The sequence below is a fragment of the Apus apus genome, chromosome 22, assembly GCF_020740795.1.
Source record: "Apus apus isolate bApuApu2 chromosome 22, bApuApu2.pri.cur, whole genome shotgun sequence".
Classification (NCBI taxonomy): domain Eukaryota; kingdom Metazoa; phylum Chordata; class Aves; order Apodiformes; family Apodidae; genus Apus; species Apus apus.
The window spans coordinates 1,532,443-1,552,432 of NC_067303.1; the positions used below are offsets into that span (position 1 = coordinate 1,532,443).

Below are 19,990 nucleotides of genomic sequence, written 5' to 3' on the forward strand. Positions count from 1 at the left end.
CAGGTGTGGGGGGTCATCCAGGCACGATGCATGCAGAGCCATGCTGAAATAATTTCTTAACAGCACAAACAAACAGGTCATTCTGAGGCAAAAACAATAATGGAAAAGCAAAGCACTAACTAACCAGGACAAATCTGCCTGGGTGTTCTGGTATGAGCCAGGATGAAGCTATTTTTCCTTTTACTGATTTTCTTTTTCCTTCAGCAAGATTTCTTTTAACTAGTAGCAAGTGTCCCAGCTTGGGCTGGTAACAGCTGGAATGTTCTTCTAACTGCTGGGGCTTCAAGGTCACATCTTTGCCCTGCTGGGTCAGACAATACAGGGAAATCTCTGACCCCCCCCCAGGAGATGAGGAAGTGGCAGCAGAGCAGTGAGAAAGATGCAGGGGTGACAAGTGGAAGCACTACCTGAGAGCTGGACACAGGCCAGATGATACGGGTGCTTTAGGGGTGAAAATGTCTTGCAGGGCTCAGAGTAGATTTCCATTCTTACCCTGTGCACAACCACTGCCAGCACTAGTTTGGGAGAGTGTTGATGCAGTCTTTTACCAGCAAAAAACCACTTATTTTGCCCTTTTGGAATATTTTGCAGTTGTTAAATATATTTTTCAGTGAATAAAAAACCAAAACCACCACAAAACAAAACCAACATGCAGGCAAGACATCAATGATGTTCCTTGCTTGTAGTACTCAAGGATACAGCTGCAACCACTCCTGTCCAATCGTTTTTACCTTCAACACCCACACATACATTTTTGGTAGGAGAGCATTTGAGCTGGCATACATGTTTGCTGTGAATGGAAACCCTGCTGCGAGGCTTCCTGCTGCCACAGAGATGAATAGAGAAGGAACAATTAGCCAAGGCTTCAGTTTGATTTAGATTTATGCATCTTTTTGGAGGAGAGACTGAGAGACGGTACATCATCAAACAAAAGCATTAACTCTAAAGGCTACTCAGAGGAGCACAATACTGGAAAACCATGGGCAACCTATAATCTACAGACTTCTTACAATAAGCACTGCTGTCTGGTGCATAGTGCCCCCAATCATGCTGAATGCTGTACTTGGATATGCCAGGGGACTATAAAATGTCATGGCAAGAACAATCTACATCAAAGCAGACAAGAGGCGAGCAAAGAGAACACCTCCGTCCACTTTCCAAAAACCCACAGTAACTCACAACTCCAATAACCTGTCCACTATTTCAGAAGAAGACTGAGCCTAAAGAAGGAAGTACCCTGAGTTTCCCAGCTCCTAACCACAGAGTCAGTTACAGTGGCACAGCTTTCACCCTAAGACATATAAATACCAAACACCTTATCAGGGACTGGAGGGAAAAAATCAGGTCCAAGGGAGAACACACCTTTCTGCACAGACTAGAGGATCATGCACTCTCTCCTCAACCAATTCTTGACACAAAATGTTCTAGCCTGATGTAGAAGAGAACAAGAGCCCAGCCCAGTTTACCAGCAGATAATTAGGACACTCTCTCAGAGTTGCAGAGGCTCAGGAGAGTGTTAAGTCTGCTGTTGCCCAATCTGTGGCTCTGACCACTAAGATTTTATGTAACACCTCCTCCTCTCCTTTCCACATTGCCCTCCGAACCTATTTCAAAACAGAGAGAGGGGAAGAAGGCAATAAGCTACCTACAGAAACCCCCTGTGACTGCCAAACCCAGAACTGGGCTGCAGAGATCAGAATTACCGAAGTGCTTGTGCAGCACAGCTTCAAGACAGCACCTTTAGACCCGGTGAGGTTTAAGAAGCCATGCAAGGGCTGCTGTTTCCAAAAAGGGCAGCTCCCCATCTGATGACACATCTTCCCCGTGCCAGCAGAGGTGCTGGCCCATCTCTACATACCCTGCCCTGGAGGAAAATCCATACATTTTAAAGAGGAGTAGCTTTCCACTGGATCAGCAGCAAAGCACATGGCTACAGAAACTCCTAAGGAAGGAAAGAGGGGAGGAAAGATCATAACACGTTGGAGACCTTCTGTTGACTTTGGTCACCTCCTGTCCTGTGAAGTTTCATGTGAGCTTTTGCAGATCCCATCCTGATTTCCATGTGTGCCTCTTCACACTGGCTATTTATCTTTGCTTTGAAATTCAGAAGCTGAGGATCTGAGAATGTAAGGGTGCTGCAATGCTTCCCCATGAAAGATCATCCAAATCCTTTGGGAATGCCAGAGCTCAGGAAAAAGAACAGTTTTGGTGGTTGTTGTTATTTCTAACAAACTGGGGGGGAGCATCTGAAATATAAACAGTTTTGGGAAAATGAGGTCAAGCTTCTGATTTTTTTATTATTTCCAAAGCAAACTACAAGCAACAAAATAAAAGCATCACAGAGACAACCTGTGACTGAGAACAAGGACATTTTAAAATTGAAAAATTGTCAGCAGGAATTGTCACCCTTTTGAAACAAATTGTATTAATTGCACTGCTTCACAATGTTACCTTTTTAGGTAACCTCTTTTTACATCAGGCAGGCCAACAAAGTCCTTGAAACACCAACCCAATTTTAAAGGGGGGGGACAAAGAAAGAGGGAGAAAAAGTGAACCACCTATTTGTAGACAAGTCAAGCTATTCAAAGAGCAACAAAAAGAGGACCCCTCTAATGCTTTATAGAGGATGAAAAATATGAGAGGTGCTTAATTGCCTAAGTAGATGCCAGCAGTGGAATGTATGAAAAAGCAAAAGCAATCAAGGTTTTCTGTCCCCTGCATTCTGCCATTAGTACATGCCCCACTCACCCTGACACAGAGACACCACGGGACCATCTGAAAGGGGTTCTGCTGTGTAGACGTGCTTGAAACAAGTGCAGTTGTGTCAAATGCAGGAGGAAAGAAGCAAGGCTGGTGACAAACTGATTCAGGATTCCAGGAAGCAAGAGCTACACAATGGCTGTTGAGTTGTGCAATGACTCAGCAGGGGGGGGGAACAGAAAAAGAAAAAATCTAGCAGCAGATAGGAAAGTCCATAAGAAATGACAGGTACATAGTAATAATAATAATAATAATAATAATAATAATAATAATAATAATAATAATAATAATAATAATAATAATAATAATAATAATAATAATATCAAATAAAGGAAAAGAAACCTAGTCCCATAAGCACTACACACAAAGTTGTTTCTCTTCATCATTATTACCCTTTGGAGCTCACCTGAGCAAGCAGAGGAGCAGAAAACTGAGCTGGCTTTAACCACTGCTTCACCACCACCTCTGCCTAGGTAAGCTGATCGTGTGCTTGTCTTGGTGAGCAACATGATAGGAAGCTAAAGCCAGGACCCAGGATGGAAGTCAGATAAGCACACAGCAAAAATAAAAAGCCTGGGGAATTCAGCACAAACACAGAAAGGAGCAGGAGTGTGACAAAGCAGGAGAGTCACCCCCTGTCTCCTGGCCCATCAAGCCAAGGTACATGGTCAGGACAGAAAGGTGACATGGTATTTCTGCACCCCCTCTGTTTTCCTTAGAAACTAGCATGAAATTTAAGCTCCCATTTTTACTTGCATAACTTTACAAGATGGCTCTCCCATGTCTGCTGAGGCTCAACAGCAGTCCCATAAATTGTAAGATTAAATGTAATCTGTTAAACATAGATAGCATAGTCCAACCAGATGGATGAGGCAAGTCAAGCTGTGCAGATTTCACTGCTCAGTTTGAACACATTCTCACACTCGTTCTCTCCTTTGCAAACCTTTATGCAAATAGCTTTTCAAGAACATTTAATCCTCCACCCTCCTAAACTACCACAGAAACACTACTGTCCCTTCAGTTGGGAACAAACCTGCAGGAGGAGCACCAAGGTGTTCAGGCAGCTGCCTGGCTTGAACCACGTGGCAAAGTTCAGTGAAATTTAAGCAGATGCTTATGTGCTTTGCAAGGCTGGAGCAGGGGAAGAAATGTATCAGGTAACTGTAATTCTTTCCATCATTCTTCACAAACCAAATCACTTAAAAAATACCATGCCTTATCACTTCCTTCTCTGCTGCCTTTCAAATCACTCCTGGCCTGGTTCCAGCAGCATAAATTCTACACGCTATCTCTGCCACCATTTTGCTGATGCATCAGGGCAACAGAAGATGAGAGGATGCCAACACCTTCTCTGTGCAACAGAATATATCTAAATAACTGTGTTGCTTAAAACGGGGAACTATAAAGTCAGAGGGGAGGGGAGAAAAGGCCAGAAAATCTGAACAGGGCAGCTGAACAGATAACAGTCCTCAGAGTGATTTTCTAAATGCTTTCCTTGGCCACCACACCACCCCTTATGTCCAGTCCCAGTGCTGAGAAAATTCAACCCTGCAAGGCAAGGCAAGCTTGGCTTTATGGCTAGCACATGAAAATACCTGTATTTGGATAGCTGGATGGCCAGCAAGGAGGGATCAGGATGGATCCTGGACTGTTGTGTCAAAATCAGTTACCCTTAAAAACAGGAAGTCACCATGAGGAGAATCACAACATCTGCAACACGGTCCTGACACCTGTGTCAACATCCACCCCTCCCCAGTGCCCTGGGCACATTTCAAGGGGTTAGGAGAGGAAGTTAATCAACAAGGACAAACCCGCCAAAAATTACACATGACCCCTAAATCCACCTTTCAAAAGACCAACAGGAATAAAATAAAATTTTGCCCCGAAGTAGTTTTTATACTTAAGCCACACAGCTCTTCACAACAAAATCAAAATGTTCCTCTAAAATAGCTATTTTTGTTACCCTTGCTTTAAAAATGATGTAAATAAAGCACCAGAAGACTCAGCACTGGTCGAATCAGTGAAGCCTGACTAAAACCCAAGAGTCCTGGCTTCCTTCTTTCCTTCCTAACAGCCTTCCCTCCATAAAACATGACCATGGACAAACACTTTTTAACTCCATGCTGACGATCTGATGGCACAAAAGTGGCACCAAAACATACAATCACTCCCAACCAGTCACTCCCCACACAACAGAGCATAGTGGGCAAAGAAGTTACTGGGAGGAAATAATTGGTGGACTTGTCTCTACCAGGTAATGCAGCAAACAGTGAGTTAACTGGGTTTTTTTCAGTATGACTAAGGTAACATTTCACTCCAGTTCATGTTGCATCACATCAGAAGCTGGAATATTTCACTGTAACCTTTAATTGTCCTGACTCACGCTGTCAGTAATAAAATGCCCTCTTGGGAAAATAAATAAATAGACAAATAAAGCCTTAATGATTTGGTAAAGTACCTAGCAGTGAGAGCATGCTGCCCATTTACTTTTAAGACATTAAAAAGGGTTGCAGCTGCAATATGCTAACATAAAAGGACAGGTGATAAACGGATTTATAGCTTTTTCAGTTTGATGGAACAAAAAGGTGTGGATCAGTTTTTGAAAGCATTTGTCTCAAGCACCTGAAGGGTAGTCTGGAAAATGAAGGCATTTCTTTCACTCGTGCAGATAATGAAGTGACCAGGCTATTCACCTGCCCAAAGAAATGAGATATTGTTGAAACCAGTGCACATTAATTTCAGTGCCCACAAAAACAGCAGTTAACAGTGCTCCTCAAGCCAATCAAGATGATTTTACACCTGACACCTGCAAAAGAGACTTTCTAGTGCATAACTAAGAACTCAGCAAAAAGAGAAGTCTGTGAGAGGATAGGTTAAAAAAGGTAAGAATGTAGTGAACAAAGGAATAAAACTGTAAGATGTGATGCAACTTCCAGGGAACAGAGCAGCCTGAAACACAGCACTTCCAAAGGGCTCCTGCTGAGAACTGGGCTTCCAGAAGCAGCCAAACAGCTATTGCAACATCCTGGAATGCTTGGCACCTGCTTCTCACATCTCTTCTTCACTATCATAACGTTCAGAAATGAAAACCCATCCTGTCATCAGGCCAGGGAAAACCCCAGTGCAACAAAAACGAGACCATAATAATCACCAAATCTCCTTACCAAAGAGGAAAAACTCACCTAGAGGGAGAGAGGGTAAGATGAAGAGGTTGAAATGGAAAAAAATTGAGAAAAAGTAGCACTGAACCACCAACTTGACGCAAAAGCTGAGGCCCCGTGGCAGCACAGTTACAGGCCTGTTCTGTGTCACTTTTTCATGGCAACTTTGGCAATGAACGACCTGACCTGACCCACAAATAAACTGGAGTTAGGCTTCAGGGCCATGTTTTCAAGTGGGACATGGACATGGATTTCCAATGGCCACTTTTTGTGCTTTAGAAATCTTCCTGAATTTCTCTTGTTTCATGAGAAAGTTTATTTCCAAGCCAGGCTTCTCTCCTTGCTCTCACACAGAACAAGGCTGGTGGCATCTTACAGGGTTATGACTTGGTTATCTGCATCTCCCCCTCCACCCTGATTTTGTCCTCAGCCTCACGCTCCCGGGCAGTTCACTGAGTGAGACATTATTCCTTGTGACAGCTCAAACCAGGGGTCCTTCCCTCCTAAGTAGGGTTTTCCTTCCCAGAGACAGAAGAGCCCACTGAAATGCTTTTTGCAAACTTTGCTTGGAAAGATTTTTATTTTTTTTTAATATATGTTCCTTGTTTGGAAAAAACGTTTGCAATAGCCATTCAAGTTGTTCTTTATGTCAAACAGAACATAAAAGAAGAATCAGCTGCTCTGTTCTTAGCTCTGAAATAAAGCAATCTAGTAATTAGCCAAAGTTTTTTACTTTTAATATAAGTCTTAGCAATGTGTTTTGCAAGAAAAGTCTTGGCACTTATTTCCATAAGTTTCCTAAGATCCTTCTAGTTAACTATAAAAATCTTTCAAACTAAATCTAAATGATCTCTAAACTATATTAGTGTCCTCTTCTAGTTTGCTATACTTTTTCACATAGTAAATGAATAGGCAATGCCATCCAGATCTGATGCCTCCCATCATGTTTTGGAAAACTTACAGGAGGAAGCACAGTTAGTAAAAAAATTTCCCCCTTTTCTGCTCTTGAATGGAGACAGATATCACCCTGTATTCCCATTATATAATTAAGGCTTTCAACACACTCACTTTATTGTAAAGGCAGCAGTAACTATGTTCTCTAAAAACGACATTATTTTGTTGCCCTAGCATGTGCAAACAGATCTAATACACTGTTAGAAAAGAGATTTCCAAGCACACAAAAAAGTGTTCTCACTTAAACTTTCTGCCAGGCCAGACTAACACTGTGACAACACCTCCCACTTTTTTGGGTGCCACAAACATCTAGCACCCCTCATTTACACACAAAGCCATGCAGCCCAAAATAGTGACAGAAAAGGTTGAACCAAACACCCTTTCTCAGATGTGATGTCTGATCTCCCACCAGCATGCTGCTGCCAAACAATTGCTTTTGCACACAGAGCTGCTCAGGTTCATTTCATTTCTTCTAGCACACTCAGAATGCAAACACAGTAATGAAAAGTAGTAAAAAGTATCATTTTTATTAAGTTTTGAGGTGCATTATAGTAGCAAAAGGTATTCCTTGATGTGCATTTTTTTTTTCCTTCCTGTTCTCTTTGTACATAGCATCAGAAAATGTAAATCAACAATGGGTACTGTTTCTTTGACTTAGCTAACTTAGAGGGAGCTGGGAAGGAGGAATGTTTGGGCCAGGACTGGGAAAGGATGTTTGAGCATCAAGGTGTGATATCAGCAGGCATGTGAATAACATATTTATGGATTCTGCAAAAGCAAGTTCCCCTAGTCAGAGGTTACATCTGCACACATCCTAATGCACATCATATTAAACTCCTTGGCTATTGGCATTCTTTAAATTCCTAATAAATGTTTTTCCAAATATAGTATTACCTGATGCATGAAATACACATGCAAAGGTAAAGTCATTATCAGGAGTGGGCATATAACAAGAAGAGTACCTGCAGTTTCTATTTCAATATTTGCCCTCTTCAAACAGCACTGAAGATGACGGAAGTTCTTTCCCAAACCAGTATTTCTTGTTTGCTACCTGTGCTGCACACATGACTGTACTCCCTGCTGATCAGCATTTCCATAACCTGATGAGTGATAATAAAACACCTTCAAACCCCCAAAGGCAGCTCTCAGTGCACTCTGCTGCCAGGGATGTCAGTGCTCTGGCTGGAGCTCCTCACACATGACTTGGTAGCCAAAGGGACTGGAACATCAGTGAAGAGCTCCTCAGCACTCTGGGAAGGACAGGACAGGAAGGGTACCTGCCAGTTGTGCTGATCACTGATGCTGTGCTTGGCCCTCCCACACAACCACTGCCTGAGCTTCCAATGCAGCACCCTGCCAGGACCTCTTTCCTCTCCTCCCCTTGGTGCAATGAGCCCTGTGGGAAGCACAGCATGACTGCCTCTCATTAACATGACAGGGGCTCATGAAATTTCTTCTCCAGAAGGTCTCATCTGGTGCATTAACCTGGGGCCTCTGACTACGCTGCAGCTCTGACTCAGTATTATTTAGCAACTAGACTGTTTCCTTCAACTTTTAGACTCATTTTAGAAAACCATGAGCTGGAACACTGCATCCTGCCTTTGCAGTTTTGCTGCATACGATTGTCTCATTCAGGTCCCACTGTTTTTCAACAGGCAGGCCCAGACAACAGCATCTGTGAGTATGAAATGGTTGTTGTCTCTTGTAGGTCAAACACCAAGCATTTTTTTCCTAGCAGGTAATGCCAGGGTAAGATGTACTGTCCTCAAAACTCCATGCAATGCCACATCATACATTTTATCTGTAATTGCAACAAGCACTTTTTTCGAATAAACAGAGCTCTGAAGTTCTTTCAGATGAGTCTTTCAAGTTCTGTGCATCCAGACTCTCTGGTAATACTTTTTCCTTAGCAGGCACCAAGAAATCTTTGTGGATGCACAGGAGAGAACAGGCCAAAAATGTGACCTTCTGGTCTTTTATGAACCACTAGGGATTTGTCAAAATTGTTCCCTATACAAAAGCACATCTTGATTCAAAAAGGCCAGGCACTAATTAAAAAGCCTGTGTGGGCATCAGCTGGTGTCCAACAACATTTTTACATTTCAAAGGGTGTTTGTTACCAATGCCATATCCTATGTCAGTATATTGTTAGCTGTAACCAGATAGGAAATCTCATTTGCAAAGTCTGCTGCACCAAAGAGGTCAACACCTTGTCCTCCCCTTGCTGCTCTGGGGCTCATGAAATGCATGACATACTCTGAAGTCAAGGTGATGTTTCATGGTACTTCACCATGATCTACAGAAATAGTTAAAATATATGTTTATACACACAGACATGCTGCTGTCATTTCCCTGTAGAAGACACAGAACAACTCCACAAGGTAGACAGCATCACCCAAGTGCCTCTTCCAGTATCTGAAACTCTGCCTTTTCCCAGTGGGAAGGGAAGATGCAGTTGGCTTTTACCTTCTGCATGTGGTTATAAAGCCCTGCCCTGAACAGGAGGGGCTGCCACAGGACAGCACAGTGCTGTGTGAAGCTGCACTTAAGATCCCCTTCAGAGAGAATAAAAAGTGTGTGCAGGTACATGCAGAAGAAATAACTTGTCTGATGTTATTGAAGGAGCTGAGGAGAAATGGGAAAACATTTTTTTTACCAGACCAATCAGCAGGACTTACAGGACCTGCATAAATGTCATTGGGACTGGACGTGACCTTCAATTATAAGCACATCAAAACACAAAGTGCAAGATTCAGGGTTAGAATTTCTCACCATTTTACTTCAGGTCTCTCAGCATTTTGTATTTTCAAAGCTCTAGTCACAGAGGAGGCAAACAATGAAGAAATATTCTCAGCTTTCACTATAATTATTAAATCATCTGGCAGAGGAAAGACAAGCAACATGACCCAACTTGCACTTAAAAACTCAAACTGGAGGGCAAATGGGGAAAAAAAAAAAAATCAAAGTGCATCCTAAAAGGCATAATTTTAAAAGTCAATCTTGTGATTTTTCAGAAACTTGACTGCTGGTTTTTAAATGCTTGAGGGGTCACTCATACTACAGATGAAAAGACACTCCAGCAGATTGGGATTTCTTTAGAACTAGTCTTGCAGTCTCACATGAGACTGCACAGACACAGCCCAGTTTAGGTAGGGATTCCCATAATACAGAATGCCAAGAGCCACCACCTTTAGTATAAAACAGCTCAGGTCAGCACTGGGATAAGATATTATCTTACAATGGAAGAGACAAACGGCTGGAAGAAGCTGTAAGAGAGTCTAGATGGAGAAACCCCTTTGGGAGCCCGAGTCATTTTATTCTGCTCTCTAAATGAAGTGCTGCACTCGCCCTGCTCAGGCACAGGCCTGTGAGTCAGCACAGGACACACAGTCTCACTCATAAAAGGGATGAGCATCACACATGAGACCATCACAGGCCCTGGGCAGCCTCAAGCACAGGCAGAAGAAACGTAACATCAACAGGCAGAGAAAACAAGTCAAAACCTGCACATGTGACAACAGTGAGTCGTTTTAACCCAACAAATGTCAAACTCAACTGCAAACTTATGAAATGTCCATTCTCTGCATTAGGACACCAAACAATGCAACAAGAAAACATGCAAAAGACAGCCATGCTGTTTTCACCAATGACCTTAGTTTTAATTCTCTTAAGAAAAGGGAAGATGAAGGTGTAACACATGCAGGTGTGTATTACACTCCACTCCTGGGTGTGCACATGATTTAATAACATTAGTCACCCCCAAAGGTAAGATACGTGCTCCTCACACAGCTGTCTGACAGTTTTAAGACAGGCCTTCTCTTTCACCCAACTTGATCTCATTCCTTGATCTAATATTTGCTGGCAAAAAGCAAGTCAGATCTGCCAGTAAAGCAGTTGTGAAGAAAGAAAATTGGAAAATATGTAACTATTTAGCCCACGGTATTACAGATACTTTTCCCCTTCTCATTTAACCCGGGATGGATGCCTGCTTGTGCTGTTTGCCAGCAGAACAAACGTATTAACCCCTTTGTACAGAGATCCAATGACTGAACACAAAAGGAAACACATAGCTGAAAATAAACTGAATTTTTCTGTTGTTGATTTCTGCCATGATAACTTACAAGGTATAAGAAGAATTAAATAAACCCTAGAAAAAGTTTACCACATCAGCTTTAACTTTTTTCCTCTTAGTAGTGTTTTTCAGAAATTTAACATCAATTATGTTAGCACCTAAATATATATCAAGTATTTTAAACATCTTTACTAATGATCCAAGAAGCAGAAAGTACTGAAAAGGCCTAGAAGGAGGTTTCTGCCCCAGGAAGGAGCATCATGTGCTCACACTATTGTTCTCAATGACACTAACATTTGCATTATATAGCACCTTTCAGTCATGTCACCTGTCACTAAACCTGCCTCCACAGAACTCACAGAAAGTGCACAGCAAAATGAGTTAAGTGGTATGGAATTCTCTTGAAAGATTGTATCCCAGACACTGTGAGCCATGTTGGAGAGCTGCTGATGGAGCACAGGCTTCAGGGGCTGTAGAGCCACCAAGAACCTGTGGAACCACTGGACCTCCACATTAATACTTACTTGCCTTTTTTTTTTTTTAGCCCTACATGAGCACAGCTTTTTGAACCCACACAAACCCAAACTAGCAAATTTTGAAAGACTTGCCTGCAGAGATGTAACAGAACTTCCCTCCACCCTTGCAGTCCAGCCTTCACTGTTACTTTTCTGTGTGCAAACAAACTGATGAGGATTCTGCAATATCATGTGCTTTGACAGGACTCAACATTAAATGCCAGACTTCAGGAGCAGCTGCATTCCAGCTGGCACAGCTACACATGCTCTTCCTTCTTCAGTGAGCAGCCAAGAAGGTATAAGCAATTCCAGCCCTACTCTTTCTGGTGGCCTTGCTGGCTGCTTTCTGTGTACATGTGGTCAAGTGTACATTCCATTGTTCAACTTACTGCACGTTGACTCATATGAAAATAATTTATAAGATTTATAATTATCTTTGCTCTGGCATTTCCTCAGTAAAAAGGAAAAATAAATGAGAAATAAAGGAAATCATCATGAAGAAACTGAATTCAATATTCCATGAAGGGAAATCTTGATCTTCATCAAGTCTCATGGCCAAGAAGTTCAGATTTTCCCTTGCCATCTCCTACTAGTGTTTCTGAGCTCAGTGTATTAACTAGTAACTAGTTCTCAAGGGGCCAAAGTTCTCTGGTGAAGCTCAGAGAACCACAGCACAGACTAACAGTCACTGCTTGTGGACCCAATGGATCTGCAGATCCCATGTGATTTTGAGATTCAAAAGTATCTACAATTTATATTTTAAATGAGCAAAGAGGTTGTCCTGAGCTTAAAAAGCAATAAAAGGGATTGCAAAAGGTCAACATAAACAGGCACAATACTGAACATAACACTGTATTCAGGGTCTGTTCACATCTGGAATTATTTGTGAGCAGCTGTTCCTGAGAAGTTCTATGTGTGGTCAAGGCAGATTGTGTTCAAAACAGGAAACGCTTGCTGGAGAAAAGGTTTTTGTGTGATTGGGGTATCCCCATGTTTGTTAACATACACTGAAGTGGGGATTATTCCTACAAGCAGGCAGTCCTAAACACAAGCCAAAAAGCAACATCTCCACCAAGCTGTCTGCTGCTCAAGTAGTGGAGACATTTCTGTCAAATGGAAAGACACCACTGGGAAATAGGAGGAAACCAAATAACAATCAGACCTGCACCTTAAACAGAACAGGCTGTGAGCTGTGGAGGTGCACAATGAGATCCAGCATGGAGACTGGCAGAGATTCCCATAAAATATGTATTGCAACTATTCCCATCCCAACAGAACTGAAGGCACTGGGTAAAGAAAGCACAGGAACACAGCACTGCTTCAGAATTGTGTTGTTCGTTGGGGTTTTTATAAGCCATGCACAGTTCTCCCTAAATTGGGGTTTGTTTTGAAGAAAAAGCCTCTAATTTTGCACTCAGTCATGGATACCTTTATAAGCAGGGGAAAACAGAATTCATGTATCAGCCTATATTCAGAAATCAGACGTTAGGCTGCAGCACTTGGGGAAAAAAACTTCCTGCCTAGTAGCCTGAAGCAGGCAAAGAAAGGAGAGGCAAGGGGGGTAAGTACCAAGTGCTTCAGGACAACACTGTGCACATACACACCTAACTGGGAGAAAAAGGGAAGAAATTGGTTCATCTAACACAGCTCTTTCCCCACAAGAACTCCACTTGTGGTGCTGTGAGCTGTCACAGCAGTTTTTCCAGTAGCATAATTATCTCCCTGTGAAACTTGCTTCCCTCTTCAGAGTCTCGAGGGGGGGAGGAGAGGGGTGTTGGTCTTTTCTTTCCAATAATGAACCCCCTGGCTGGCAGCCTCAGCATCTCTTCTCTGTTTCTTAAAAACATGCTAGCTCCAAGGTTACAGATTGAAGCTTAGCTACTCCATCATCCCAGCAACTCCATCTACAACATCTTACATAAAGAACAACCCTTAGCTTTGCCAGCACAGCCCCCATCCGAGAGCAACAGAGCTCTGACACTTTCACAGCTTCCCATGGGGATTTAAGTATCAGATATGGAAGCGATCAGAGGCTCGTTAATCTCATTATGTTGCTCCTGCAAAAAAAGCTGGGAGCAAGCGTGGCAGTATTAAACAAATTAGTTTGTAGACAAAAAAAGAAAAATCAACACAGCTTTGGTTAACCTTCCGGGCATGAATTTAATGGTCCTCTGCAACCACAAACACTAGGATTTCAGAACAACCAATCTTCTGAAATTGGTATTTTACGTTGGCCTTATTTCCCTCAATCATTAATTGGCAACAGGCATTTTCAGTCTATGAAAACCTAAGTATTTTCATGTGTGCCCATAAGGAGCTCCCCAAGCAGTGTAAGGAGCTGGGCAAGACCCCTTTTAAAGGGAAGCTGTCAATATCTGCTGAACTGTGCAAAATTAAGAAATCATTGCAGTTTCCTCTTCTAGTTTTATTCTTTGCAACCCATGCCTTGTTTCAGTTTAGAAAGCCCTCCTTCGACTCTGCCTGCCTTCCTGTGTACCAGATGAGAGCAATTTAACTGCAGAAAATTCTTCAAAGCTGCTCCTACACTTTGGATGTCCCCTAGACGCATGCTACCTAGAGATGGTTTAGAAGTAGGTTTTACTTATGCAAAAAGTAATCTTCTAGAGCTGATTTTCAAAGGAGAATGTCTAAGTTCGAAGCACATGAACGGATGTCCCAGGCCACTGGCCCGAGGTCAAAAGTCACTCTTGTTTCAAGTGTAGCAAGGGGTTTGCTGAGTGTTTGAGGCTGTGCAAAGTTCTAGCCTCACTGTTCTACCACTAATGGAAACATCAAGATGCTGTACCTGGGTCTCTCATCCCACCCCTCCAAATTGTGAAACTGGCCCAGAAACCATGAAGGGGGGGGAAAAAAAAAAAAAAAAAAAAAAAGCAGCAATATGTAGTTTAAGTGCTCTTTTTATTTGCCTTTCTGCTCTTGATTTCATGTTATATATTGATACAGTTCTCAAATTTCCCTCCCAGCACATTTTTTTTGAAATAAAAACAAATAGATTTTCACACAGTTACTGTGGCCGTGCACTTCAGATAGCTGGGTATTTCATGTACATAATTTCAAAGGCATGACATGCATTGGTCCAGCACACTTACACTCCGAAAACAGATTTCAGCAGTGACACGGAACAAGCTGCAAAGACATACAATGTATGTTTACAAATTACACTGATCTAATACAGTGAGTACAGTTATTCCATTAAAGTATCAGCAAAGGAAAAGATACAGAGAACAACAGTTTCAAAAGGCTTGGAAATTTTGAAATTTGTGTTTCAGAAAAAGGTTTGAGTAACACCTTGTTTCATTTTTTTTTTTTAAAAAAAAAAAAAAAGGACAAAACCTACTGAAATACACAAATGAAGAAATGTGGCCAGAAATTAAAGCAGGTTTGCATGGTTCAAATACTCCTTAAGGGCTGAAATCTCATCGGCTACATTCCAATCCTGAGCAAGGTTTGGAGCACTAGTTTATAAACCCTGGGGAAAAGATGTTGAGAAATCCTTGACTATTCAATAGTGCTTGCAAATAGGAAAACTGCTGCGTAATACAGAACGAAAGGAAGGAAACACACATTGCTGGAGTTCATTTCTTGTGCCACGTTTGGTTTACAAGAGGGAGCTGCACCCAGAGACTCAGATCAAGTGGGGAGTCACAACTGCCCCTTCTAAGTGTGGTTAAATCCCATCACCCTACATTGAATTCATTTGCCAAGAGGAAGAAAACTATTACCAGAGTCTGTGTATCAGCTCACTGTCCAACAAAGCAGTCATCTTATTTCAGCAAAAGCAATAGGATGCTTGTGATCACCCAGCTAAAACTGCCCCCAGCTTGAACTGTCTGAATTAAAAAACAAAGAGCTGCGTTCAACTCTTGGCATGCTAATGTAACAAGGGCTTTCTAGTCTTCAACGTTGAGAAGTGTCAGGTTAAAAGTCCTTCCCAAGACTGATTAACCAGACATTTCATGAATCTATAGTAATTGTAAATATGTAACCCAGCAGTAATGCACTGTCATCTTCTGGATGCTTCAGAAGTTTATTCATCCGTGGGAGTTACCGAAAGGAAATGCAAAGCCAGGCAACCCTTTATAAATTCAAGTGGAGGCCATGACAATCATCTAACAGAGATAATTCCACACACAGATGACATTCTGTCAAATGTCATCCTGCCAATTACGACCACCAGCACCTCTGATAATCAAGGGTGGTCTTTGCCACCACACAGCATCTCTGGCCAGGCACTGGGTGCTCTCAGCTTTGAAAGAAAACTGCATCTTTTAGGAAGTACTGTGCTTTTACTGCTGTTTTACACTAAGAAGGAAGAAAACCAGCTTAGATTATGGGTTGCATAAGAAAAAGCAGCTGAGAGAAAAACAGGTATTACGTCACCTCCAAAGTGTCTCCAGAGGTGCTGAGATAACAAACTTCACATTCACAGTTCCAAGAAGGAACGACCAGAGAACATAAGAGAAGCTAGAATGGAAATGGTGCTTCAAAGTAAAGGTACAAGTTGAAATTCCTCCCTCTTTTCCTCTATCATCGCTAAAAAAAAAATAAATATCACACTCTGGTCCCTGTCATTAGGCCAGAAGAAAGCAGGAGGCATCAGTGTGAAATGCACTGAAGTGCTGAGGTTTATGTTTTCATTTGCTCTCTGGATATACACTTCAAACATGTGTGCAAGCTCTTGTCCAGAAACAGTAACACAGAAAGCTCCTTCAACAAATAAACAAATCAGAACAACAGTCAAGTAGTAACAGTGCATTGGCACTCTAAGAACCAGAATGAAGCTGAGGAGATGCCTACTCCAGTTCTCAGCTCTGGCCACTGCATCCTGGTACTATTTCCAACACGCAGTAAATCCAGAGGAACACAAAAAACCTGTACACATGTTTTTCTTTTTACATACACATTGAAACCTCTTCTGACTCAACAGCTAACCAGCTGCCTGCTCTGGTAGTTCTCCTCATCACAGGAAAACTCAGATCCCATCCAATTCTTCTGTCCATCACACCCACTATTTCAAAGTCACCTTATTTCTCTCTTCCACCACCTATTTTAGTGGTGGGTTTCCCCTCCCCCCTCCCCCTTTTCTCTAGGCTGATAACTGAACAGAAGCTGGGAAGGACTTTCCTTTTTATGACACAAGACCACTGGTGAAAATAGGGGATTTATTTATTGACCAGGACTGGGAGCAGAACATCAAAACATGACATTTTGGTCCCTGATACCAGGGCATGAAGTTTTCAGAAACGATCAAACAACAAGAAGAAACCTGGTTCAAATCAAAGAAAGATTAAATCAAAAAGCTTGGAAAATGGGGATTAAACTAGTTTTTTGTATTCTTGATATAAATATTGAAGATATGTCAGGCAGTCTGCTTGATACTCTGGTTTTTGTAAAAAGAACCAGAGAGGTGCAGGACATGCTCACTAATATTCTAATAAAATTGCTCCCTCCTTCTGTAAGGCAAAATGCAGGGATTTTTTTCCATGGAAAGAATCCAGGGGGCTGGAAAGATTCCCTCCTCACCTCATGCTGGAGCACGGGAATGCTGGAGGGCCTGCAGAGGTCGGGAATAAAGGCAGCACAGCTGTCCCTGGGCAGCTCTAGGAGAGGTAACATCATGACATGCCAAGTCACCCAGAACTGGTTGTGTGTGACATAAATCAGCAGGGACTGCTCTGGAAGATGATGCTACCTCTCCCAAGTAACACATGGCTCTGCTGTGGCTCTCCCTTGCAGTGACTGCTCTTTCACAAGCCCAGAGAGTTGCTCTTTTCTGTCCCTCTTCCCCTCCAGCTGAAAAGCTGCTGCTACAGGTAGGGCAAGAATTCTGCAACCCTTAGATGTGCCATTCAGAAAATTATTCTTTCCCGCCCCCCCCCCCCCCCCCGAAGAAAATACACAACAACGTAGTTAATTTTGCTTAGATTTACTTTTACAGCAATAATTCCTGGACTCCAAGTATCAGTCAGGAGGCACTGGACTGAGAGTATACAGTTTAAATAATTCTATAATCTTATTAAATGCAAGTCTTGCCTCTAAGAAACAATATAAATATTTATCTCTACACTGAAAAGCAGGGCACTGAGGGAACACAGGTAAGAGATCCTGGACAGTCAATGTAATAAGCTAATACAAATTCTGCCTCTGGACTGTCCACACAAGAGGCAAAAAAAAGAGGGACTGTCCCTGCCAGAACTCAAACACATTTAATCTGCAGACTTCCATGAAATACAAAAGCTGTTTGGAAGAAGGCTGCATAGGTTGTACCAAATAATTGCTAAACTTTCCGTCTTTTGCCACAGAGCTGGTGCTGCACACTCCAACATTGCCTGCTACTTGCAAATGTCAGTTTCCCTTTGAAGGAGCACCACACATTCCCAAGGGAATTCACACTAAACAAAATCCTACAGATTTCCAATTTACAAAAGCCCCTGTGGCATGTGTGCATCTGCGCACATGGATGCCAATAACTTGAGTGTTGTGCTTTTTCTGTCACAAAAGCCTCAGGGGAGTGTGAGGGCTCCAGGATTAGTACACTACACACATTACATTTTTAAATACAGTTTTGCTTTTTAAGTAAGAGGAACCAAAATTACCTACCTAGCTTTCTCACAGTACCTGAGTCACTGTGTAGAAAAACAGTAAGACAGTCAGTAGCAGCTCTCCCAAGCATAAATACTTCAAGAAAGAAAATGCAGACAATTTCAGAGAAATTTTGCAGTGCCAGTAGGAGCTGCTCTCCTTTGGTTTCTAGCAGTGCACAGCAGTGGGTGGAGTTAGCATAAATTATCAAGACTTAAGAATGTATTATACAGTGAAATAAGAACCCATGCCTCCAGCAGCTATATTCACAAATAACTTCTAGTTTGGTAGAAACTGCCTTGATCTGTAAACCAGGTAGGTGGTAACAGGATGCCCAAGGCAGCACGTTTTCAGTTATACTGGTTCCCCAATTCCCTCCTTTTTCTTTTTTTTTCCTACCAGTAAATATTTATGCACTCTCAGCACTGAAGTAGAAAATCCCAATGGAACTGCAACAGCAATAGGCTTATTTCACATCAGCCACAGCACAAATCCAAGCCTAGGGTGAAGAAGCCGATTTGCCATGAAGATAATCAGCACTGTCTCATTCTTCAAGAATTTTAACTACACGATAACCTGACCCTCCAGAACTACTGCTCCTAAACCCACACCATATCAACAGCACTTAGTTAGCCATTAGAAAGGAAAAAATATGCTCAGCACAGAACCCTTTGACTACTGCTGGTTTCACACAGCCAAAGTACAGAGTATGTGCTCTACTCTGCCAGAGACAGGGAATCTTGCATTTTTGATTAAAACAATGCAAGTTACAGTCCTGCCAAGAACCACATTCTACACACTTCACCCGAAAATGCCTCAAGGAACCACTGTCACATGAAGATCAGGATACAAAATTATACTGTCTGCTTTCTACATGCTAGTCTAACCTACATAGTGTAATCTGATCAAAGGAGGTTATTAACCTTTCTCCATTCAAATACTCAACCACTTAAAAGACAGCCATATACATATGCTTAAAAATACAGCGAAAATTAATCTGAAGTTGCATTTGCCATGTGAAAGTGACATGCCTGCCTTTTTAAACCGTGCTCTACATTTTTATTAGACATTGCTGACTGTGCCCAATTGTGAAACAATCACATTCCTCGCGGAAACGGTCCCGTTTTCATTCTCCATTTGTGAGAACGCAGGGTTTAAAACAACAACAACAACAACAAAATAAAACCAGGAAGAAAGCATCTCCGAAGAGCATTTATCTGTAGGTGATTTATTGATAGTACTGACCTTTCCGATTCATCAAGATTGCTCCCAGTTCCTATCGCTCCCGCAGTGAAAGCTGCCGTGTAGATATTGGTGAAGGCAGAGGCGGCAGCTCCAGTCCCTCCCTCCATGTTGCACACACACACTCACACTCACACACTCACACACACACCCGCACTCAGGCTCTGCAGGAGCAGCTGGCTGGAGGCTGCCAGAGGGGAGCGGGGGAGGAGGCAGGCAGGGCTGAGGTCGTTTCCCCCCACAACACACACGCACCCAGCCTCCTATTTAATGACACGGTTCATTAACACGATCTGCTTTCTGTCGCAGGCTGGCTCAAATGTCAGCTGTCCCGAGATCGTCTCAAACACTGCCTTCCCACCCCCCGCCCCCCACAAAGGTATATATAATTGAAGAGCACAAACCAGCTCGCAGTGCTGAGTTCCCATTCCGCCTGCCCTCACTAGCACTGATTCATGCTTTCCTGAGGCTGTTACAGGCATTTCAGCTGTAACCCTTTCGGAGCTGGAGGAGGCAGAGGGAGGAAAAGGAATTTCTTTGCCCTCTGTACCTCCTACACTATCCCTCAGATCCATGCAGGGATGTTCCTACCTGCTCTGGGTGTTTTTACCCCTAAATAAAGCTTTACCAACTCTGAGGCAAGTGACCAGTAAGAGTCATAAGAGCAGGGGTCCATACCCAGC

General features: G+C 42.5%; 1 protein-coding gene across 1 annotated transcript in view; it reads right to left on the reverse strand.

The window, feature by feature from the left end:
• Window positions 1–19,493, reverse strand: part of LOC127393336 (rho GTPase-activating protein 32-like) — a 102,734-nt gene extending 83,241 nt beyond the window's left edge. Inside the window, exon 1 of the mRNA XM_051638304.1 lies at window positions 19,311–19,493. Within this exon, the coding sequence (XP_051494264.1) occupies window positions 19,311–19,417 (107 nt within the window). The 5' untranslated portion in view covers window positions 19,418–19,493. The remainder of the gene's footprint in view (window positions 1–19,310) is intronic.
• Between the last annotated feature and the right edge of the window lie 497 nt (window positions 19,494–19,990).